The sequence below is a fragment of the Stenella coeruleoalba genome (genome assembly GCF_951394435.1).
Source record: "Stenella coeruleoalba genome assembly, chromosome: 12".
Taxonomy (NCBI): domain Eukaryota; kingdom Metazoa; phylum Chordata; class Mammalia; order Artiodactyla; family Delphinidae; genus Stenella; species Stenella coeruleoalba.
In genome coordinates, this window is record NC_137158.1 from 73,640,738 (window position 1) to 73,665,896 (window position 25,159).

General features: G+C 45.4%; 1 protein-coding gene across 3 annotated transcripts in view; it reads left to right on the forward strand.

Moving 5' to 3' along the window:
• The window catches only part of SASH1 (SAM and SH3 domain containing 1), a 185,929-nt gene extending 166,832 nt beyond the window's left edge, over positions 1-19,097 (forward strand). For all 3 annotated transcript variants that reach the window (XM_079939956.1, XM_079939957.1, XM_079939958.1), the window contains 7 exons: positions 1,509-1,678; positions 2,455-2,664; positions 3,363-3,513; positions 7,427-7,540; positions 11,763-12,892; positions 14,208-14,339; positions 15,790-19,097. In XM_079939956.1, the coding sequence (XP_079796082.1) occupies positions 1,509-1,678; positions 2,455-2,664; positions 3,363-3,513; positions 7,427-7,540; positions 11,763-12,892; positions 14,208-14,339; positions 15,790-16,053 (2,171 nt within the window). In that variant the 3' untranslated portion in view covers positions 16,054-19,097. The remainder of the gene's footprint in view (positions 1-1,508; positions 1,679-2,454; positions 2,665-3,362; positions 3,514-7,426; positions 7,541-11,762; positions 12,893-14,207; positions 14,340-15,789) is intronic.
• The last annotated feature ends 6,062 nt before the right edge of the window (positions 19,098-25,159 follow it).

Consider the following 25,159-nt stretch of genomic DNA (forward strand, 5'->3'; position numbering starts at 1 on the left):
GTTACAGAGACAGACCTGCAAAATAGCTGGCCCTAGAGTCCTGTTTGTTTAGTAGTTGATGTCTAGCAGTGCCACAAAATTGAGGGTAATGATTTGGGTTGGAGGAGAGAGGGGAAGCACGCCAGCAGAAGATCTGGAGACTCGGGGGGAGTAGGTCAAGGGGAAGGGCTCATGAAGATGTGCAGCAAACTGAGAGGAGAGGACTAGGGCCCTGCTGCGCACACGTTGCTCTCCTGACCTCTGGGCACATCCTCCAGCTACAGTAGTAATTAGCGATCCTCTGACCACTTTTCTGTCTTACAGATTTTGGTAAAAATCTCTCATCTGTGCATTGCCCCCTGCCATTTTCCTTGTCATAGTGAATCCAATTCCTTTGTTAGCATTTTAGTGGGGATTTAATAAAAGAGAAGACAGATGCTTCTCTTCATTCTCCAATCCTTAATCAGAAACATTTTATGCAGAATTCAACACAATAATGTAATGTTATTTTTCCCTGATGCATTTCGGGTAGTGGGGAGTGCCAATAATGTTCTTCTGGCTTGACAAAGAAAGCTGATGTCTTCCTAACTTTCATGAATACAAAATGTCGATTAAAACATTATTATCAGGGCAATAAAACAATCAACTAAGAAACGGGGAAAAAAATAATAAGAGGAGAAGAGAATGACAGATGTCCCTGAAACAAATGCTGTGCAGCCACTCCCGGTCCAATGGTGGTGCCTGCCGAATGCTGTGGGGGAGGAGACCAAGTTTAAACTCACTACTTTAAAAGCATTTGGCCTTGAGCAAGTTACGTTTCCTCATCTGTAAAATGGGGTAAAAATAGTATGTCTGACAAATGAGAGGTTATGAATGTTAAGGGTGGTGTCCTCTATCCGGGAGCCTCGGTGTCACCTGGATTCCCTGGTCATAAAGATAACCTGATGAAGGCCCCTGTCTGATTGGGGCTTGATTAGGGAGAACAGTCAGAAAACTCAGATCCTCCCCTGGACTCTGCTCTGGTCCTGACATTTGGCTGTGTCTCGTGACTCCCTCCTCTGGCTCTTACCTTCCTAGCCTGTGATGCCTTCAGTGTCTTCTTTTTTTTTAAACAAATTTATTTATTTATTTATTTTTGGCTATGTTGGGTTTTCGTTGCTGCACGCGGGCTTTCTCTAGTTGCGGCGAGCGGGGGCTACTCTTCGTCGCGGTGCACGGGCTTCTCATTGCGGTGGCTTCTCTTGTTGCGGAGCACGGGCTCTAGGCACTCGGGCTTCAGTAGTTGTGGCACACGGGCACAGTAGTTAGGGCTCGCGGACTCTAAAACGCGGGCTCAGTAGTTGTGGCGCACGGGCTTAGTTGCTCCACAGCATGTGGCATCTTCCCAGACCAGGGCTCGAACCCGTGTCCCTTGCATTGGCAGGCGGATTCTTAACCACTGCGCCACCAGGGAAGCCCCCTTCAGTGCCTTCAGCTTTGCTGTGCAGGAAATCTGTATTGACCCGTGTTCTGCCTGTTTTCCTGTACAGGTGGTCAAACAGTGAGCACCACCGATTCCTCGACCAGCAACAGGGAGAGTGTTAAGTCGGAAGACGGTGATGACGAGGAGCCCCCGTACCGGGGCCCATTCTGTGGGCGCGCCAGGGTGCACACCGACTTCACGCCCAGCCCCTATGACACAGACTCACTGAAGCTCAAGGTGTGTGTCTGCCTGGCCTTGGAGCAGTAACACGGGGTGCCTTGTTGCCTTAGGAGATGTTCTCTTCTCCTTGCTGTTAAATGCTGGGCTGTTGTGGTGCAGACTGGCCAGTGTCTCTGCTACCTTGATAAGCCGGTCTCGACCTCTGTAGTGGAAAATGAAACAGAGAACCAGCCGGCATTTGGGGATGGAGGAGGGTCTCGTGTTAATCCTCTTTTGTTACCACCTCATCCCTCTGGCCCTGTCCTCTGACCTCAGCTTCCCTCCAGAATTCCTGTTGCCCTCCACCCTCCAGTCTCTGTGCTTTCACCAACTGAAGAGATGTAACTGGCTTCTCTCTGTCATCAGTGACATTCATATGGGACAGATGGGGTTCCACGAAATGTATGAAGCGATTACAGGACAGCGGTTGCCACTGACATCTGATTGGTGGGAATTCTTTTTCTAAGAAGTAGGTGCTCTCTGGGTAAGGGCAGGGCGTTTAGAGAGCCAGGTGCCCACCCAGCCCTGAGCCCTGGTGGACGGACACCTCGGGCCACTGTCCTGCGGTGCAGGAGGCCAGAGGGGATGGGCCTTTGGGCCTCCATGAGATCTGGCACGGTCAGGAGTGCCCTGTCCAGTATCTGCCGGACTCCCAATCGTAGCGGGTGACTCGTGGAGCCCTGATTCTGGTCTTCCTAGTGTCTTCACACGCGTGTGATTCACACTTCTGATTGACAGATGGTTCATGCTTGGAAGTGTACCTAACGGAAAGATCTTTGTTCCCTGGGCCACAGAAAGGAGACATCATTGATATAATCAGCAAACCCCCTATGGGCACCTGGATGGGCCTGCTGAACAACAAGGTGGGCACATTCAAATTCATCTACGTGGACGTGCTCAACGAGGAAGAGGAGAAGCCCAAGCGCCCCACCAGGAGGAGGAGGAAAGGCAGACCCCCCCAGCCCAAGTCGGTGGAGGATCTCCTGGATCGCATCAACCTCAAAGTTAGTTCCGTCCTGTCCTGGCCCCGCATCTGCTATGATGAGTACCCATTATCCTACAGAAATAGTTACCAGCACCATGACTCTGCCCTTGACCTCCGCTGGGGGTGATAGCATAAATCCAGGTCGCAATGAGCTCCTAGTCCAAAGAGCTGTGAGCTTCAAGCCGCTACCAGGAAGGGCTGTAAGCACAAACTCCTGGCGCCCTGGTTGGCTTCTCAGAGGCCGTAAGGATTCTCCCCTCCACCCTCTCTCCCGCCATTACTCCCGGCATCTAGCGGGGGTGGGGGGGGGTCTACGTGGTAGATTCTGTTTCCTCCTTGCAAAACTGTCTTGCTACTGAGGAGGTCACAGGTCTCTGTGAGCTGGATTTCAGCAGCTCTAAATGAAAGAAGAATCTCCTCCGCTGCACACTGGGTGGCATTACAGGCTTCAGCTCACAGCAAGGGCACAATTAAAATGCAAGCCAGTGGAGTCATCTCAGCCTGCAGTGTAAATCTTCTTAACCCCTGATGGATGAAGTGCCCCGCCTGCCCCACTGTAGGACTGGGAGGTACAGACTGTGCTACAAAGGATACTTACTAATGTTTGAATTAGCATAAAAATGACTATAGAAAAAGAGTTTAGGGGTTTGAGGCCGGTCATCGGTCGTGGATCACATGGCTGGGCTGCTGACTCACTTCTGTCTTGTTTCCCTCCAGGAGCACATGCCCACTTTCCTGTTCAATGGATATGAAGACTTGGACACCTTTAAGCTCCTGGAGGAGGAAGATTTGGACGAGTTAAATATCCGGGACCCAGAGCACAGAGCTGTTCTCTTGACAGCCGTGGAGCTGTTACAGGAATATGACAGTAAGTCCTTCCCAGCACAGACGTGTTCACTGTTAGATCCGCCACATTCTCAGGTCACCAGCAGGCGTCCCATAAGCTGCGAGCATATGCTTGGGTCCTTGGAGTCACTCATTCGATCCTACTCTTTCCAAAGCCAAGGTCAATTTTGTATTCTGTCAAATAGCACAAAGACATAGATTCCCAAAGCAGACCTTCCTGCCAATGCAGGAGCAGAAGAAAACCTTACTAGCCTATACTTTCCTGACATGTTTCTAGGTAATCGTTGAGGAAAACGCTCCTCTGAGGGACTGAGAATTGAATTGCAGTATTTTTAAGACACACAGTTCATGCCACCTTGGGGGCTGGTGGGATGGGCAGCCTTCAGGAGGTCATTAGGATACCTGGGCACAAGAGTAACTGACAAACTGGGAGTATCTTGCCCCACCAAGGGTTAATTACTTCTCAAAGCACATGAGGAGTTGTTTTCTGAATGAATAGGTTAATTAATGAATAAATGAAATTCATCAGCTTGCGTTAAAGAAGCAGGAAATAATCTCAAGTGAATATGTATGGCAGAGAATTCCATGCTGCGATTTCTCAGCTAAAATGATAGCTCATTTTTACAACCCATGAAGAGAATTTAGTGAGCTCACAGCTTTCCTGTAGTTATTTGAATATACTGTGTCCTTTGCTCCATTAACCCGGTCTTATCTTGCTCTTTATTCTTCAATCTGACATCAGAAATATTCCTGAAATTATTCATCACAAAGTGGGGAGTATCCTTGCCGGTTACTGAATTCAAATGCATTTTCTTTCAAATGCTCTGCTTCAGGGATATCAGTAGCTAATAGCATTTCCATTGCTAAAAGACACACCAAAATCATGGTGAATGGTGGGGAAAAAAACTGTACATTACTGAATGTATCAGGCCCAAGAGACATGGAAGCAAGTGTCTCAGTGCAGTTCAATTCACTTCTGCTTAATAAGTCCTCCCTCTAAATTAACTGATGACACACCATCAAATAGATGCCTAAACCCTAGATAAACACAGTGCCTTCAGGGATAGATTTGGAGGGAATTGTGTTTCAGAGTTAATATCACTTTATAACCTGGTCTCTTTAGTATTGGAGTTCCCCAGGAGACACCTTGGGGATCTGTGGCCAGGTTGTGTCAGAGCCTGGCCCAGTGCCTGGAATGGCCGACCAGCTATATGAATATCAATTAACGTTCAATCATCTAGTCTCCTGGACCACATCTGCTCGGTAAGATAGCTCATTTGCTCTTCCTCAGCCACTGAGAACAGCTGGTTTATAAACTCCATCCGTTGTGTTTCCTTTAGCATTTAGACACAGGAGGAGCAAAGCTAAATTCTGAGCATAAGGTGCAGGGTCTGTCTCTGTCATGCCGCAAGGGCTAAGACTCCTTGTCCCTCCTGGGATCATGTCCTGAGGTGTGCACTTGGGCATATTTTATAGGAGGGAATCTTTGCCCCTCATCATGCTCACTCACAAGTCTAAGGAAGGCTCTTTGCCTCTTCATAAATCCTGTTTTGAATCTGTGCTGTGCCACTGTATAGAACATCCCGCATACATAAATTGGTACTTCTTTTTAGTGGTTCTAAAACAAAGGCTTCAAGGGCTCAGGGGTGCCAGTGAGCACCAAGTGCCTGGATGCAGGATTATCCTAGCATTAGAAGGTGCTACATTCGGCGCTTTTAAATTCATTGTGTTTAAGAAGTACTCTAAGTAACTGATACCTTAGAGGAACACAATACATTTCTGTGAGACTAGACAGATCCAGAGACCTGCTGAGACCTGAGAGATCTTGCACATCTTCCAGCTCAGCCCCCACAAGAGCAAGAGGCACATCTGCATCATGGCTTGGCACTCAGATGGGTCCAGCTTCTCTCGTTGCATCTGTGCGTGGGGAATGCCAGCCTTCCTGCGGGGTTCCATTTGGAAAAGACTCTCATTGTCCCGGGGCAGTTCCTTCTACTGATCCCAGACCCACTCTCCTAGGTCTGCCAGATGAAAGCTCTCGTTTAACAAAATCATTTTCATAAGAATAAGAATTTTAATCAGGAATTATTTCAAATATGCAGGAAAGTACAGAGAAAAATAAAACAAATCCACATACCATTTTGTCATATTTACTTCAGTGCTTATTTTTTAAAGACATAAGTGCTGCAAGCCCATTGGAAGGCCTGCTATCCAAGAATCCCATTCCTTTCCCTTCTTTTCCAAGGTAACTACACTCCAGAAAATGGCACATATCCTTGCGCATAAGCACCTTTTGATGTTGGGATGTCTCATCAGTGTCTTAGCATATATTCTTCTCCGTGTGTGTGTGTGTGTGTGTGTGTGTGTTGAGATGGGGTTGGGGAGACCTTCAGTCCAAATTCAGGTAATGTCCAAATGGAGTTTCAGCCCCACAACCCAGTCCTTCGCTCTTACTTGACTCTGAGAATGTCCGTGATTCCAGCTCCCCTTCTTTCTCGTCCTTGGCGCCTTGGCGTTAATTCTAGTGAGTATGGGGTGCGGGGAGGATGTGGCCTTGAGTGTGCGGTACATCTAAGAGATGCCCCGCCTCTTCATTCTCCCTAATGAAGAAGGACAACCTACTGGGGAAACACTAGCTTTTAGTTTTAGGGAATTTTGCTCAATTTGTTGGGTTCCTGCAAGGAGCTGCTGATTGGATCCTTCAGGAAGAAAGTGGCTCTAGCCCCTTGAACAGGCCTCATGATCTTATGGATTGAACTGCGGTTTTCAGGCAATGCAAGGGACCCCTTCACTCCCCATAATAACTTCAGGTATCCTGCTGTGTGGTGAGGCTGGCATCCCGAAAGATGCAGGCACAGTCTGCATTTTCCTGCAGCGGCAGGGACAAGTCTTCTGTTTTATTCCCGTCGGTCGGTCAGCACTTTGGAGTCTGTTTGCCCGCTGCAATACACTGAACTATCTCGCCAAGGACGAACTGCATTGATTCCTCTTCCTGGGCTGTAATTGATAGCTCCAAGCCCTCATTTTATAAGTATCATTTTCCAAAATAACATGCTAGGCTAGAACAAAGGCCATTCCAAATCCACAGACTCCTCCACACAATGAGGACACCACTCTAGAATGTTCCACTTTCGGTGCGGGGGAGGGGAAAGGGTTTTTGTCTTTCGCTTCCAATTAGTTAATTTTTCATTAATCACTTTAAAAATAGCATTTCTTAATTTGGTGCTCTAATTTAAGGGCTTGTTCCGCCATGATTTCTGTTATAAAATGCTTTCCATGTGAGAAATACAAACAGGAAGTGGTCAGTGGACAGTAGGAATGGCAGCCCTCAGCCTTCCCGCAATTTTTTTTTTAATGACCCAAGAAAAGGCATCAGATTTCTGGTTTATTGATTTAGAGTGTGTGGGGGCGGGGAGGCGAAGTGAAGAGAAAGAAAAGTAAATTAAAGCCATTCATCGTCAACTACTTATTTTAGGTAGAAAATGTTTTCTTGGTTTCCATTTTTATCGACCAAGCATCTAGTCTGCATAATGATTGAAAGACAGTCTTCCTGTAACTTTGAACCTACATAAGGCCAGGCATGCCCTCTTTATAGAATGTGCAGACTGTGGTTGCTCTCCCCCCACTTTTGACATGATGCTCTGAATTTCTCCTCTCCCTGGTTGGCCTGAGGGTAACTTAAAAGGCATTGATGTATTTCAACTATGTCCTCTGTCTACAAACTTACCTTCCTGTGATACATGATTTGAAAAGAAAAGTGTTCTGATCTCACTCGTTCATTTTTATCTCACTTACTTTAAAATAATTTGTTCTCTTCCAAAGTCCAAGGCTTCAAAATGTATTGTGAGAACCGAGGATAGAACTGGGATGCCGTTGATTTGGAGCCTGCTTTTCAGTCGTCTTACGATCCCATGCTATGTGTTCACCTTCTTTAGGTAACAGCGACCAGTCCGGATCCCAGGAGAAGCTGCTTGTTGACAGCCAGGGCTTGAGTGGATGCTCTCCACGAGACTCGGGATGCTATGAAAGCAGCGAGAACTTGGAAAACGGTACTGTCAGCACGAATGATCGTGAATGCATCTTCATACGCAAGCCTACTGGGCTGTTTCTTGACGTCTGTGCTTTGGCTAATGACTGTCTTTCTTCCTCAGCCTGAGCCATTCATTGCTTTTGGGAAAACTGGCAATAGGGAGAGGAGTTTTCCCGGGGTGAATGGTGCTTAATTAAGATCCTTAGGAGGGAGGAACATCTCTCAGGAACCTAGGCAACTGATGACATTGAGAAATGAGTAGAGAGGTCTTTCATCAGTTACTCTTCCGTCCCACATAGCACATAATTGGAAAGAGTTTAAACTTGTGTGTCAGAGAAAGGGACCCCAAACTTTCCATTGTTCTGCTGCTCTTAGAGGTTTAGGTCCCTCCCCCCATCTGGATCATGCAAAGAGCTGTGGGGCTTTAGAGTGGGGAGACCTGGTGTTTGAACGTGAATAGGGCATAGCTGAAGACTTTGGCCAAATTACATCTCCGACTCCTCCTTACCTCTTTTTTTGTTTTTTAAACAAATTGATTTACTTATTTGTTTTTGGCTGCGTTGGCCCTTCGTTGCTGCGCGCGGGCTTTCTCTGCTTGCTGGTGGGGGCTTCTCTTGTTGCGGAGCACGGGCTCTAGGCACACGGGCTTCAGTAGTTGTGGCACACGGGCCCAGTAGTTGTGGCTCGCAGGCTCTAGAGTGCAGGCTCAGTAGTTGTGGCACACGGGCTCAGTAGCTGTGGCTCGTGGGCTCTAGAGCGCAGGCTCAGTAGTTGTGGCGCACGGGCTTAGTTGCTCCGCGGCATGTGGGATCCTCCCGGACCAGGGATCGAACCCGTGTCCCCTGCATTGGCAGGCGGATTCTTAACTACTGTGCCACAAGGGAAGTCCTCCTCCTTACTTCTTAAATGGTAATGTGAGTTGTTGTTTTTTTTATAGATTATTCTAAGACAAGATAATAATATATTAAAAATACCTAGCACTTTGTAAACACTGATTATGAATGAGGCAGTGGGCTAGGTGCGCACGTATGCAATTGCTAATTATCACTCAGATCCTGCAGTGCATATTTTGTAGATGAGGATGCTAAAGAGAGATTAAATAATAACGGAAGCCCTTGTTCTTTTCCTCTTGGCACCACTCTGACTCATAATAATAGGCTCTCAGTCAATGGTAGACAGTATTTTAGACCTGACTTGCCAATGCCATAAGCATTTTCAAGTCCATACTCTTAACTACTTCATGTCATCATACATCAGCCAGGGGTATCGGGGCTTAGTTGAACTTCAAGCCAGAAGGGATTTAGTTTGTATGTTATAAGTACTTTCACAAACCATGGATTAGATGAAAATAGGTGGACCTATTTGGGGAACAAGGCAAAAGGCAACATGTACCATAAAAGGTCTCTTTGCCTATTTGATTTTGCTTATTTATTCTGAAGAGCAAGAAAATCCCAGTGCTCGGGACCGTCATCCGTGAGTCTCTCATTTCAGTGTGAGGATTTTGAGGAGCCCCGCTGAGAACACGATGCAAAGCCAGGGCAGGAAGGTTTGGTTCCTTCAGTATCATCATCATCCCTCACCTCAAGTTTTCTTCTTAAATAGACAGTAAAGCCTGAGCAGGGGCTGCCCTCGGTGCTCGGACACTGCCCTGGGAAAACAGGCGTGCTCGTTAGTTCAGGGATCGCAGTTGCACGATGACTCCTTCCATAAACAGATAGATTGGGATTGACATGTATACAGTAATATGTATACAGTGGATAACTAATAAGAACCTGCTGTATAAAAAAGAAATAAAATTCTAAAATTCAAAAAAAGCCCCACAAAAAACAGATAGATCCTGGCAGCAGTATTATCATTACAGTATGAAAATATCTATATTCATATTAAAATAATGTGAAAAGTCTATTCAAACATTTCTTCATTTTTATGAAAGCCAGATCTCTGAATGAAGGGTATATAATTAAATCTTAAAGAGCACATTTTTGTTTTTAAAAAAAATCTCAAAACTTCAGACCAGCTAGACAGAAAGAATATAATTACCCACATCCAATATGGTACTTCCTTTGTCCCCGCAGACAGCATGACTGGGGGCTCAGAGTTATGACCCCCAAACTTCACATCACTGGGCCAGCCCTCCTCATGGTCTAGTTTTTGGAAGTTATTGGACAATGTGTATTTTTGGCTCCCATACCCACGACACACGTGGACTCAGTTTGAATCAGTGGTTTACTTTACTTAAGTAAACTTGTATGTGCACAGAGAAGACATTTACTAAGCGGGCTTTGGAACAACAGGGTCAACCATACCTTTCACTTTGAAAAGGAGCATAAACATATACACTGAAGATAGGAACTTGCCGGAAGTCCACAATTCAAACCAGCCGAAAGCACTTGAAAAGCAAGACGTTTTCAAAATAGATTCGACATTTCTCCCCCCACACACCCATCTTTTCTGCTTTGTCCACGTAACAGTTAAGGACATGGTACCTCCCCACCTTTGTTTTCTCAAACATTAAACCAAGCTGCACGATTTTGATCTAGTTTTACTAGGAGAGTAGTTTCACCGGGTGGAGAAATAAACGCAAGGTTTACAGAAGCAGTCCCTCTTATGCAGTCCATAACTTCTGGTTCAGAAGCTCATGCTGCCTAAGGCCCTGGTTTTTAACTGTGGTCTGCGGGGTCCCGAGGATGGGGGCCTTGGTGGCCGTGTGTGGACCTGGGCCTTGAGAAACCTCCACACTTCAACTTTGATCTGTTTTGTAAATGAAGCTTCATTAAAAAGGATCCTCCTGGGCTTCCCTGGTGGCGCAGTGGTTGAGAGTCCGCCTGCCGATGCAGGGGACGCGGGTTCGTGCCCCGGTCCGAATAGCGCGGAGCGGCTGGGCCCGTGAGCCATGGCCGCTGAGCCTGCGTGTCCGGAGCCTGTGCTCCGCAACGGGAGAGGCCACAACAGTGAGAGGCCCGTGTACCGCAAAAAAAAAAAAGTATCCTCTTGCTTTGAAAAGTACTGATTTTAAAAGTGCAGTGTTCTGAAAAGAGACCATTCTCTGACCGCCGTGAACGTGGTGCTAATCTTTTCCTTTCTGACTTCTTCGCCGTTCTCGTTTCTAGTTAGCCTCTGCTGACTTCTGTGTGAGGTGAATAAATTCCATCTAAAATACCTGCAGCCATAAAACCTAAATTGTGTGTCTCCTATGTCCTCTTCTTTTCGCAATGAAAACCAACATTTGAGTGTTGGGAACTATTAGGTCCATAAGGAAAACAACTTACCAAGTAGACCATCCATCAGGGCCACACGAGCAGCAGCGGCACGGCCTGAGGACAGAGCAGTTTCGGGGGAAGAGGGCCGCATGCCGTGTTTGTTGCTTCGCTGTCCTAACAGTCGGGAAGCAGTCCATAGGAAATTCAGACAGCTTACTTGTCTCAGACAGAAGAGGAATCTTAAGTGGATTGGGGTCAGGTGCACTCAGGGTTACCATGGGTGGCTCTGTTCACCAGACAGCAGTAGCAATTAGTATCAGTCAACAGTTGTCAACTAAGTAGACTGTGACCGGTTGATAAGTTATCAGCCTGACAATCATTTTATTGTAATCAGGTCTATAGCTTCAGTGGCAATTAGAACCATATCTGTATCTAATAGATTGTCTGTGGCGACATCCTCACTTCAGCTTGTTCACTCATTTGTCCCAAGGTCAGCTGACTGTTTCTAGGGTACCTTTATTTAACACACCTGAGCAAAACACAAAGCGGGGAGGGCTTGAAAGGTTTGAGAATTCAGCGGTCACCAGCGAACCTTGGGGAATACCATTTAAAGAACTTGTCCCAGAATTCAGTCCTACGTCCTCTTTGCAGCCATGGTCTTAGGAAACTACTCCCTAAACAGAAATCCCGTCAGTGTGGTTCCTAAATGGGGTGTGGGTGTGCCTTGTTTCACACTGACTGCAGCTACGAACAGACATTAGGCGTAGATTTATTTTATTGCCTGACACAGCATATTTTCTTTCCACATAACTCAATTAACTTTCATCTCCCTGAGTCCTTTAATAAGACTAAGAATTCTTTCTAAAAATAAACATGGGACCACAATAACTCTACATCACCAGGGGTGACTTTACGTCCTTAGTGTAATTCAACAGTGGGAGGTAAGAGTTGGAGGTTTCAGTTACGTTAGCACACCTTTTACATCCGTTTGATGGATTCGCTTTTTAAAATGTGATTGTAAAATATTTCCTTGTCTCGTAGGCAAGTCTCGGAAAACCAGCCCCTCTGCCAGATCTTCAGCCGAGTCCAGCGTGAAGTCTTTCAACAGGAGTCAGCTGGGCAGCTACCCAACCTTGCCTCTAACGAAGCCAGTAGACGCGCTGAAGCCGGGAGGGGAGGGGAGGCTGGGCAGTGGTCTCACCCCTCACACCTCCAAGCACTGTGATCCCCCATGTGTGACTGACTTGAATAAAAACCGAAGGAGCCTCCCCGTTTCCATCTGCCGGAGCTGTGAGACCCTAGAGGGCCCCCAGACCGTGGAGACTTGGCCCCGATCCCACTCCCTGGACGACCTTCAAGGAGAACCTGAAAAAGATGTGCCTGGTGAGGTGACAGAACCTTCCCCTCAGATTGTACCCAAAGTGCCACAAAAGACAGCGCCCTCCATCACAAAGGTTCAAAGCCCCAACCTAGATTCTGCTGTTGACAATGCACTGCTACTGACCCAAAGCAAGAGATTTTCTGAACCTCAGAAAACGACTACTAAGAAACTGGATGGCCCGATAGCTGCCTTTTCACAGGGCACGTCCCCTCCTCCGTGTTTACCCAAAACCTATGATGCCCAACCGCCCGCCGTTAAACACGGTTTAACAAGGACGCCTCTTGAGGGTCACAGGAAAGGACTCGATTTCGAAGGGACACATCACCCCCCGGGCACCAAAGAAGGTGTGGATGCTGAGCAGAGGGGCCCCGAGGCCAGATCGCAGGCCAGACCTCCCACCCAGCCTCCCCCCGTCCCCGCCAAGAAGAGCAGGGAGCGCCTCGCCAACGGGCTGCCTCCTGTCCCTCCCGGCCCGCCCAGCGCCCCTGGCCCCGATGCACCCAGCCTGCCCCTTAAAAAGGGCAGCCCCGGCGGCCCCAGCGACTGTCCCCCGCCGCCAGTGGCCAGGCCTCCCCCAGTGCCGGAGCCGGGCAGCCCGCCGAGCGCCAGGCCTCCACCCTGGCTGTCGGAGCTGCCTGAGAGTGCCAGCCTCCAGGAGCACGGCGTGCGGCTTGGCCCTGCCCTGGCCAGGAAGGTCTCCTGCACCCGCGGGGTGGACCTGGAGATGCTCACCGAGAAGAAGCTGCGGGCCGAAGGCATCGATCTCACCGAGGAGCCCTATTCCGATAAGGTATCCGAGGCCCTGACCCCACTGCACAGGCTCTTCTAATTCGGGCAGGGTCCAGGCGAGAGGAGCGGCATTGCCCCCCACCTCCCAGCCCCTGAAGGCCAGCTGGCAGCGAGGACCGAAACACAGTGACTGTACGGGTGGCCCACGGCGGGGGCTCCTGCCGCCCCGCGCTTGGTGTTCAAATGAACCTGTAGCACAGTGCCCAGATTAAATGCAGACACGGCCTCAGGGGTCTCTTCTCTTTTCCCTTCTTTTCTCTTCTCTTCTTTCACTTGTTTGTATTTAATTTGGGGCAGCTATCCTTTGCAGGGAGAGCTATCAGTCAGTACTAGACCCAGTTCCTGAAAGGATAGACGTGAGTTCCAGTTTCCATGTCTTCTTCAACATCTTTGTTTTTAGACGTTAACAAATCCCCATTTCATTTCCCTGTGCGTAAAATGGAATTAATAATGACCTGTATAACTACCTCTTAGAGGTATTAATAGGAGCAAATAAAATAAACCTGAACCTACTTTGAAAATTGTAGAGCCCTATTCAGATGTAGTAATTGTACTGTATAATTATCTGTATGGGTAACAGGGGAAAAGATACCTCATTGTACTAAAAACATTGAGACCTATAATGAAAACTCATTTTTCATTTGAAGAAAAATAAAGGAGTAGATCTGCCAATACCAAAATGACTTTCAATACAAATACACGATAATAGATGTAGCTGTATGTTACTCCTAGGAATGCATGAATTGTTATAATGCATTCCCCGGAGTCTTTGTTATAAACTTCTTATGACCAAGAGTGCCTTACGATAAAATACTCCTCTGCCTTCTGATACTTAGTGAATGAACCCCTTTGAATGGAAAGTTGTGAGAATTCTACTGTACAGTAAATGCTGGTCTAGTGATACAGCGGTGTAACTCTACTCTGTAGTTGAGGAACCAACAGTAGACTCTCTGTAGGGCACAAATTTGCCCTTCTCCCCTGCAGTTTAGAAGACTGTCTTCAATAACATTTTGCAAAATGATCAGATAAGAGTGAGGTGAGGGCGTTGGACCCCAAAATAGAGAATGATTGTGTCCTGTTTTAACCATATTTCAAAACATTTTTCTAGAGCTCATAACTACTTAAAAGATAAAGACGTAAGAGTATTGTCTCTAAAACATCCATCCTGACACTAAATAAAATATATTCACTTCAAATTAAAACTTTTAGTCCTGTTTTCTAGTAGCGAAATGTCTTATCCTACCTTGTGTTTGCTGTCCTTGGAGAAGGAAAAAGATCCTCGCAACCCTCGATAAGAGATTTCTGTTCCCTCGCAGCACGGCCGCTGTGGGATTCCTGAGGCCCTGGTACAGAGATATGCGGAAGACTTAGATCAGCCCGAGAGGGACGTTGCCGCCAACATGGACCAGATCCGCGTGAAGCTGCTTCGGAAGCAGCACCGCATGGCGGTAAGCAGCCCACGCTTCGGGGCTCCCCTCACCCAGCTTTCTGAAGTCCATTCAGTTCTAGAGCTTAATGATGAGCTTGCTGGCAGCCGCTAAGTAGCCCAGGGTTCATTATAGCTATCGAAGGGAGACACCTGGGAGAGAGTAAGACCTATTCAGCCTACAAAGGTTTAAAAATACCATTTTGGAGAGAAAAAGATGAAAATTATCCATAACCCCAGCACTGTGAAAAAGTCCATCTAGTCATTTCTCTGCACATATATGATAGTACATGAAGAGTTTGCAAACCTTATTGTTTTCAGTTATCAGGTGGTGAACCTCTTTCTTTGTTACTAAAATTTCTTTCATATTATCAGTTTTTCAAAGTGCTCTAGTAGGTATGTCCTAGTTTAGCCAGTTCCACATTGTTGAAACATTTAGATTTTTTCCAGCTGTTTATTTTAAACAATTGAGTGAAGAACCTCCTGGTTAATAAATTTTTGTAGACTTTTGGGGTTAATTTCTGAGGATATATTCCTTGAAGAGGATTTGCTTCAACAAGACTGCACAAAATCTTAAGGGTTTGCACGTTTGGTGGTAAATTGCCTTTCTGAGAGGTGTAGCATTTGGCCTTCTCAGGATTCAAGTATAGATGTCCGTTTCCCTGCCCTAGCCAACATTTATTATTGTATTTTTAATTCTTTATGACTATATTGATTAAATGCTTAATTTTCTGGATGTTAATGTAGATCCCAAATACAGAAGAAAATCTACTTTATAAAAACCTTACCCACTGAGTATCTTACTTTTCACACTATCACGTAGGTTTGCTTCTTCAAGCACCGTAAGGATCATTAGTTGAAGAGTGTGACCACCATGAGACAAAATAGCCAGAAATATAAATGATTACAGTTTGGAGACTTACACACATAATTGGGGTTAGGTCTAATTCCAAGTACCTTCTGGAACCTCCAACACTTCCTTGAAGATTTGTCTCACCTTTGAGAAGTCAGGAGATAATTTATCTATCTATCTATCTATTTATTTATTTATGGCTGTGTCGGGTCTTTCGTTTCTGTGTGAGGGCTTTCTCTAGTTGCGGCGAGCGGGGGCCATTCTTCATCGCGGTGCGCGGGCCTCTCACTGTCGCGCGGCCTCTCTTGCTGCGGAGCACAGGCTCGGCAGTTGTGGCGCATGGGCCCAGTTGCTCCACGGCATGTGGGATCCTCCCAGACCAGGGCTCGAACCCGTGTCCCCTGCATTGGCAGGCAGATTCTCAACCACTGCGCCACCAGGGAAGCCCAGGAAAGAATTCTTGATGCTAGTCATGTTCTTGGACATCTCATAGCATTATCCCTTTCTGATAGTGTAGTAATAAACATAATATTTCATAGTGTTCCTTTTAGGCATAGAAGAAAGAGCTCTCCAGTGACACCTGTTGAATCTTGATAAGTTGCTTTCTTTGGTTACCCAGATCCCAAGCGGTGGACTCACAGAAATCTGTAGGAAGCCCCTATCTCCCGGATGCATTTCATCCGTGTCGGATTGGCTGGTTTCCATCGGTCTACCCATGTACGCCAGTGCCCTCACTGAAGCGGGCTTCAGCACGCTGGGCCAAGTGCCTTCTCTGTCCCACACTTGCCTTCAGGAGGCTGGCATCACAGAGGAGAGACACATAAGTAAGCTCGTGTCTGCAGCCAGACTCTTCAAACTGCCACCAGGCCCCGAGGCCATGTAGTCAGGCCCGAAATGGACCTCCCTGGACAAGAGCCACCCGTTCACTGTGTTTATGATGCTGATGCAATTCCTCCTTGGCTGGACATGCAGACCAGACCCAGAAGAAAGGCCCAGTGTGTGGCCAGCAGAACTCGGAATCTTGGCACGGGACTCTCTTCTCCAGAAAAGCCCCCTCCAGGAAATTGGTGTGGTTCTCTTTGACCCCCAAAGAAAAGACAAGCACTTATTTTTGTTTTCAGGACACAATAGAACAAAGATGCCAACTTGCCACAAATGCTCTGCCTGCAGTCTGTCTTGGTGCACTGGGTGAGGGCAGGGGGCAGAGGGAGGGGCAGCCTGTCCTGTTTCTAAGCGTGCTTCTAGCCCTTCTGTCTGTCACCCTGCAGGGTTCCCGAGGCCCAGATGGGCTTTAGCCAGGCCAAAGTAACAGACTCGGGAGTGATTGTACACTATTGACCGGGCTCATTTGTTCAAAAATAAGAAAATCTGGCTGCACTAGGAAAAAAAAAAGCCCTATTCTCCTTTAGATAAACAAGAGACATTTTAATAATTGCTTTCTAGCAATCAGCTTTTATTTGCCTTAATGTAAGCTTTTAAGCAGTTATCTAACTTAGTGTTCACTACCATGTAACCATAGCTCCAAATCTTCATCTTAGACTGCCATCTAACGGATCTGGGATGTTTCCAGCAGAAATGGGCTTTTCTAATTGTCTCACTCTAACATGGCTTATTTTATAGGGGTGTTTATCAGGCCAAATTTCATGTTGACTTTCAGTTTTTAAACTAACTACAAATCTGGTAAAAGGCGCTCTTAAATTCACAAAGATATCACGTGTGAGAGTATATGTGTGTGTTTGAGGTTACGATCTTTCATTTTAATCAGTTTAGTGTTGTTACCACGTTGGTCATTGTGCTGCAGTATTGACTTGGAATCTTGACTGTGTCCATTCCAAAATTCAGTCATTAGCTAACAGATCACCTTTGCAAAAGGTCATTGTAAGTTGAACATTTAAGGAGGTTGTTTTTTAAAAGGGAAGTAGTTTATAAGATATTTTAAAAGTTTTTTTTTTGGTTTTATAATTAAAATACTATTTCCATCTTTTCTTATTTAGATAATTCACTTAAATATAATAAAGGTTCATTTTGGAGCCAAGCTACATTGGCCATGTATTAAGTAGTTGCCTGTTTTCAGTTGTCTTCTGACTGATTTCAGCATTCTCTTTTAGTCTAGTGGCTGATTCTCTAGCAAACAGAAATTATTGTTTCCAATTGCTTACAAAGTGATTTTCCTTTACATTCTTATCGTGAACCCTATTTTAAGCACTGGGTGTGATCATTTACAATAGAAATGTTTGGAGCCTTGATTTAAAAGTTCTGTAATATTTCATCTACTCATTAAAACAAATGATATCCCTCAGGGGAGGGGGAAAAAAGGTGATTTCATTAATTACAAAACCATTTTACCATTTGCTTTATATATCTGGATCCGTTTCTGAGGAAAAGGACATTCTCAGGTGACATATTTTTTTTCATGCTTTTGGTATGCATTTGAAAGAATAATATATATTTCTTCAATAATAGTCACCTTCTATAAGATGCCATGTAAGAAGTTGTGGAAATGTAGGAAAAAAGCTAAAGTTGCCAAATTTCTGTTGAACTCTTCAAAACAGCCCATCTTTGTCATGTGGGGTATGACATTCCTGTGGGCTGTGACATTCCATTTAGAAGGTAATGAGGCTGCAGGGCTCTCCTATATCACTGGAAGGAATTTCAGGTGTGTGGTGAGGTGGGCACTGTAAAACGGGCTCCTCGCCCTGCGTTTTCAGTACCTCAGCATGACATCCGAGAGAGCCTGCTCATAGCTTAAGCTGAGCTAAAAGACCACGCGTAAAGTCAGGTAATAGGTAACAAAGGAGAAGGGGAAAGTGTTAGTTCATTTTCACGGTAAGATTTTCACTTAATGTCAGAGTGGTACCAGAAAAGGGAGCCTTCTGAGTATGAGTTTCGGAGAATGCCAAACTGTATCCTTTTCATTCTTCTTTGGAAATCATTGCCTTTGCATAGAAGTGAAATTCAGGGACCATGAATCATTTTCAGTGGGAAGGGCTTCCTAGTCTGTGGGATCTGAGGTTATTTTTACTTTACTGTGCTTTTTAAAAAAAAAATTTTTGTTTTTGTTTTTTTTTACTTTTAGTATTTGTTTGGTCTTCTTTTGCTTTAAACTTTTAATTTGATCTTAGAAAAGTCTGAATGTGTGTGTGTGATGTTTGACCGAGGTGGTTTGGGGCCTCCTGTGGATACCAGAAGGCAGGTGGTCAGCTTCAGCAATATCCAGTTTTAATCCACTGCACTTGGTGCAGAACGTTGAGGAAGGGTGAAAATCGTCGTCTTTGGAAAGCACAAGAGAAACCTGGAGAGGCACTTTGGCTCAGGTAGCTACACACCCGTTGTGTGTCATTTTTTCCTTTGAAGCTGTCTACAAGGAAGTGCAGCCAGTCCCAGCCACTACTTACATTCCCGGATAAGCAAGAAGTAGATTTTCCTGGCCTTGCCTTAGTCAGAGGCCTTTTCTCTTTCCAGGTCTAGGTGAAATTGGAAATAACTAGTCGATTGAAAATCAGTTCCTCACAGAGCAAAGTTTGCTTTCATAATTGCAGCAAAAGGAGTCAGTTCACCAAGTCAATGCTGCATGTGTGTACTGTATTATTTTCAGAAAAAAAATTCAATAGTCTGAGTCCAAGTTATCTCGATTTTAAATTGATAAACAAGAAACTGTCGAGCAAATTATATAACAACTAACAACATTGCACTTTCTGTATATGAAATCAATATTTAAATAACTTATTTTTCTCCATTGCTGTTCTTAAACATTGTAAGTAGCTGTAATATACCAGTACCAATATGTTCTTGCGATTGCTTCAGCCCAAGAAAGCTGTGTATTGTTTTAAAAATTGTAAAAATTATTGTGATGATTCATTTAGCAAAAAGGTGGACAGAAGGGTTTTCCTATGTATCAAAACTTGTCTATAATTATGTCATCTATGTACCTAGAAAAAAAAAGTAAATAAATTTCTTCAGTTGAATATGCCTCTTTTGTTGTTCCCTGGGTATTATAAAAGTACATAGGGTAGAAATGAAAGGGAATTTATGAAGTGTGGTTTAAGAATGAAATATATTGTAAAAATAGTAGTTGTACACAATTACTTCTGCCACATCACAAAAACTCACTATCATACTCACTCAGATTCTCTTTGCCAATTTATTTCAGGTTTTTTTCAAATATTGCGTAATCAAGTCACATAATTGCAGCATCTTAGCCCAGAAAGAGATTTTTGGAAGCCACCTCTGGTCTAAACCCGTTGTTTTCAAATGAAGAGTTTCAGTCCACGCAGACTTGCCCAATATCATGTGTAGTTAAATGGAAACAATCCAGGTCTTCCGTTGAGAGAGAAAAACATCTAGATTGGGATATTCTAGAAATCAACTAACTTGACAAAAATCATTTTTCAACGTTAGTGTGCCACAGTTGATATAAAAACACATTTTTAATTAGGAGGGAGTGTGTAATACAACATTTTTAGTAGGCAAAATGTGCACTTGAGACAGACCAAAAAGTGACCCTTTCCTTTTCTCTCAGCCACCTATTTCTCACACTACAGGTAAGTATTATAACCAGTGTTTCCATATCTTTTCAGAAATGCTGTATCTTTATTGACAAAGATAACTGCATATGCATTTTTCCATATAAGAATGACAGCATTTCCCCACACTTCTTCACCTAGCACGTGGAACCGCTGTGTTACAGTTACGAGTATTTAAAATTTTGATAGAATAGTTTAAATCCACTGGTGGATTTCAATATAGGAAGCTCTACCATGGTAGGTTTCATTTACAAATCATTGTTTTATTCCCCACTCCCCCTTTCATATATTCTTAAAGTCGGAGATTCCTCTGAAGCGCTGCATTATTTTAAAGAACTGACCATAAACCTCAAATCTTATTTATCTCAAGTTGACGCTTAAGGTTCTATAGTTCAATTCACAGAAGATACTTTTTTCTTATGGTTCCTAAGAAGCCTTGACTGGATTCTTGGTATTTGTTCTAACTTTTGGCTTCATGTTTGGATATTTATGTTGAGTTCACTTAGAAGCTATAAAGAACGTAAGTTTGATTAGGGAAAGGAGAAAAGGGAAGGGTGGTTGTCGTTTAAGCACAACTTATTTGGGGGCCTTAGAATGATGACTTTACTCAGCTCTGAGGACCCACTCAGAGAAAAGTATGTACACAATACTCTTAGGGGTGTGTGTGAGGGAGTGAGAGACAGGAGAGGACGGATGCTCACTCAGGTGTAGGTCTGGACCACTCGTCCGTCAGGGGACCACGGGCAGCGTTATTTGGAAGCATTCCAATTTCTCATACAGCGCTCCTCCTACACTGTCAGAGAAGAACACTGAAAAGGGAGTTTAGCCGTCACCTCTCTAAAACTTCAGCAAAATACATGAAAGTTCTAGTCAAACCAGGTTTGAGCCCAGTATGGAAGGACCCCAGGGTACGTGTGTGGGAGCCAAAGGAGTTATGACTAATCTGATTGCAATTTACTACCATCCCCATTCATCCTCAACACTCCAGTGATAAATATGGTCGGAGCCATAAGAGATGTGTACAAAGAGCTGGGGGAGCCAGAGGGGAAACTGACTCAGTCTGGAGTTGTGTTGAGGGCGGCGGTTGGAGCCCAAATGGAGGAGGTAGTTACGTGGATTCCAACTGTGCATCCGTGTGCTAAGAATGTTAGACTCTGTTAAAAAACAAAAAAACAAAAATCTTGAAAAACATGAGAAAATATCTTCTGTGTCCCCAAACTCCTGATCCACTTGGCTGTCATCGGGAGTAGACCATGGCTTCCCCTACTTAATAGAAAAATTGGAGACCATCCATTGGGCCATCTCTCTGGACCTTCTTTCGGCTCACTTGCAAAACTCCCCTGCATCCTCCCCTAGTCTTTCCTCCTCGTTCCAGCCATGACAAAAGGGGTGTCCCTCCATCTGTCTAGTCCTACCTGTGCTCAGGATCCTGTCCTGGGACCCCCCCCCCCTGCCCAGTCATCATATATTCCCTCATTTCTCTGGATCTTCCCTCTTGAACATGTTTGCAATAGACTGTCGCTGTCTTTTCCAGGCTGGCCCAGATTGCCCCTTTTTGGATAAGCACACTCTGCATTTCCTATGCAAGAACTAGCATCCCCTACATTTCAAGGGATCCTGGTGCAACTTTCCCTGCAGTGTCCCCGGCACCCTCCGAGCAGTGAGCACAACTCCATTCAGCCTCCTTTTGCCCAGACTTGGGCTCTGGAGCTGCAAGTCAGATACACGAGAGGGGCTGCAGCTGAACTGTGCTGATGGTGGTGCCCACAGAGCCCAGGGAGCCCAGGAACTGAGGTGCCTGCCTGTGCCTTCCCGGGCTTTCCAAAGCTTGTTCTGCCTTTCCTTGGATTCCTCTGCCAACTACCATCAAGCATCTTTACTCACGTACCCCTAAAATAATATCCCCAAAGTAAGGACTCCCTCGCACATTTTAAAGTTGCCCTCCCAAGGTTCCCAATCATAAGTTTAAATAATTGCGAGACTGTACATTTCTAGCTTTTTGTAAATATTTGCATTTTAGAATACAACTGCAACATTACTTAAAAAAATATATCCAATGGAAAATAAATACCACAGCAGTTTGATACTACCATTGTCCACTGAAAGAGCAAACAAAACATTTTACTCTCCTTCAAAGCCTATAACCATTCTACTTTCTCCACACATTTTTATCCTGATGCAATATATTTTGTATCTGTGTCTTTTTGATCATCTTACCATATTTCCCTGTAATAAAAATGTTTGTGAATTTAAGTTCAATTTTTTTTCATTTCTTTTGATTATTAGGCTCTATTTGTAAAAAAAAAAAAAAAATGAAAACCCTGGGTTTAGTTATACCATGATTATTATTAATCAATTATCAATATACACATATTTCACAGTTTTTGATAAATAATGATAAAATATAAAACTTAAAGTGTGATTGGAAAGGTCTCTCAGTTGGATGGCAGAGGTGGGCAGGAGCCTTATGGCCCCCGGTTTATAGAAGATGTTGCAACCCCAGTTATTTCAAGTTTGACTAATTGCTGGGAGCCCCAGACATCTCTACAACATTTTGCTTTGTGTGTGTGTGTGAAGTGGGAAAAGGGCATTTATGAAAGAGATGGGAAAGGAATGCCAGCAGGAGGTATCCTCAGGCAGATCAACTTTAGGACTCTATTAACTTGGAAACAGATTCCCTTATTAAAGCTATCCCAGGCAATGGAGCCTTGGGAAAGAATCCCAAATTGAAGACCTTTGCGGTGGGCTACATGGGATTCTTAGAGCAAATCCCTTTTCTTGCCAGAACTATTTGTTGCTTTTACCCGTGAAGAAAATTCCATCAACCAGATCAGTGTTCATCATTCCTCATTTAAAACATTCTCAACTCCACATTTCCCTTACCTAGGTAATCCCCCTGCCCCCCACCCCTCTCTTGATTTTCACAGACAAATATCTTGAATTTTTTTCCTGCTCTTATTGTCTCTTCTTCGCTATCCTTCATAGATTCCCCAGCCCACTGCTCCCTGGATGCACCCGAGGCCACCGTTGGAAGCCACGCCCTGATTTCCAAATCCTCCTGGTCTTCTCTGCAGCGTCCTCTCGCTGCCCTTCCCAAGCTTCCGCTTCCCCACTCCTACCCACCCCGTCTGCCTCTGCAGCAGCTGCCTCTCCGTGTCCCTCTCCCCACCCTTTGAATGAATGTTCAGGAACCTCAGACATCCATCCCAGGGCCTCTTCTCTCCCACGGTGATCTCTCTGTTTCACCTTGAAGAACCTGCTTAGAGTAGAAGATGTAATCCCAAACATCGATCGTTTAAGAAATGTAATACCTTTTTTTTTTTCTGTTTTTGGCTGTGGGGCTTGTGGGATCTTAGTTCCTGGACTAGGGATTGAACCTGGGCCCTTGGCAGTGAAAGCACAGAATCCTAAACACTGGATCACCGGGGAATTCCCGAAAAGTAATGCTTTTTTTTTTTTTGCAGTACGCAGGCCTCTCACTGCTGTGGCCTCTCACGGCCGTTGCGGAGCACAGGCTCCAGACGTGCAGGCCCAGCGGCCATGGCTCACGGGCCCAGCCGCTTCGCGGCACGTGGGATTCTCCCGGCCCGGGGCACGAACCCGCATCCCCTGCATCAGCAGGCGGACTCCCAACAACTGCGCCACCAGGGAAGCCCCCCGAAATGTAATGCTTTTAACTGATAGGATACCTTTTACAACAAGAGACAAGAGCAAACCACGTGTTAAAATACCTTCCCAGCTATTTGCTTGTGAGGCTAAATACGCCTCTTCTGGCACCACCTCCTCTTGTGTCCTTGTGGTGTATCCAGCATCTGGGCTCCAGAATAAAGCCAAAGGAGAACAGGCAGAGGCTGGATTCAGCTGTGGAGGCAGCATCGTTCTCTAATTTCTATAAGAATATTCCACAGTCTTATAGTCCATTTCTATAAGAATATTCCACAGTCTTATAGTCCATTTCTATAAGAATATTCCAACTGACTCTTAGGGAGTCAGTTCTATGGTTTCTGTAGATCTGGAAGGCTGCCACTCAAGACGTCCTCTGGTCCCTCACGGGTCCATCCGAGCCTGTGACACTACTTGTCCTCCAATGGGTAGAAAGCACGGAGAGGGTGGTTAAATCACCTAATTACCGGACAGAGCTCTATAATGAGGGCTTAAGGCAGTGTACCTATTGTATTCATTCAATCAACTCCAAGGGGTCATTGATTATCATCCTTGTCTTACCAGAGCACAAACTTCATGAGAGCAGGGACTTTTTGTTTACTCCTATGTTCCCACATCCAGAACAGCGCCTGACACGTGGGGGTGCAGAATAAATAAATATGACCTGAATAACAAAGTTCAAATAACAAATAACAAAGAAGGTAAGACAGTTTTCCAGGCTGACACAGCCAGTAAGTAACAGGACTGACATTTGAACACCAGCCTGTCTGACCCTAAAACCATGCTTCCTGTAGTATGATAACGACTCCAGCAAAGATACTCCCCTGCAGTCCCTGAACTTTGCACTTTCAATTCTATTTTCAAATAGATAATGTTAAGTTCAGCCCCTCACAGACGGAATGTCTGATCTTCACCTCCATTTCCCATCTCAGTTAACGGCACCTGCTGGTCACTTAGCTCAAAACCCTTCTTTTTTCTCTCGCAGTCCACATTCAATCTGTCAGGAAATCCTCTTGTCTTTACTTTCGACACCTTTCCAGAAGCTGACCCCTTCTCAACACCTGCATTCCTATCATGGCCACCACCTCCTCTCACCTGGATTGTCCCGGAGCCACCTGCTTCCTAGCCTCCATCCTTGCCGTTCAGCCCACGCAGCAGGCTGAGTGACTCTGCTATGAATGTTTGTGTCCCTCGCCGATTCAAACGTTGAAGCCGGCACCCCAGTGGGATGGCATGAAGAGATGGGGCCTTTGGGAGGTGACTAGGTTTCGATGAGGTCATGAGGGCAGAGCCCCACCCACCACAGGATTCGTGTCCTTTATAAGAAGAGGAAGGGACTCCAGGGCATCCTCCGTGTCCACCTGTGGGAACACAGTGAGAAGGCTGCCACCACACACTAAGAAGAGGGTTCTCACCAGAAGCTCAATCCTGCCAGCACTTGGTCTTGGACTTTCCAGCCTCCAGAACTGTGAGAAAATTAATTTCTGTTGTTTAAGCCACCCGGTCTATTGTATTTTATTACGGCAGCCTGAGCAGACCCTGTAAAAACATAGGGCAGGTTATGTTACTCCTCTGCTCCAACCCTTCCATGCCTTTCCATTTCTTTCAGAGTCAAGGTTAAATTCTCTGCAGTGGCCTGCCAGTTTCTATGCAATCGTCTCCCATTTCCTATGTGGTGTCCCCCGCCCCCCATTACACCCTCCGTGTCGCTAATTCAGCCAGACAGGCTTTCTTATTGGTTCTCACACAGGTCAGTCAGGCTCTCACCTCAAGCCTGTGTACGGGTTTTCCTCAACCTGGAAC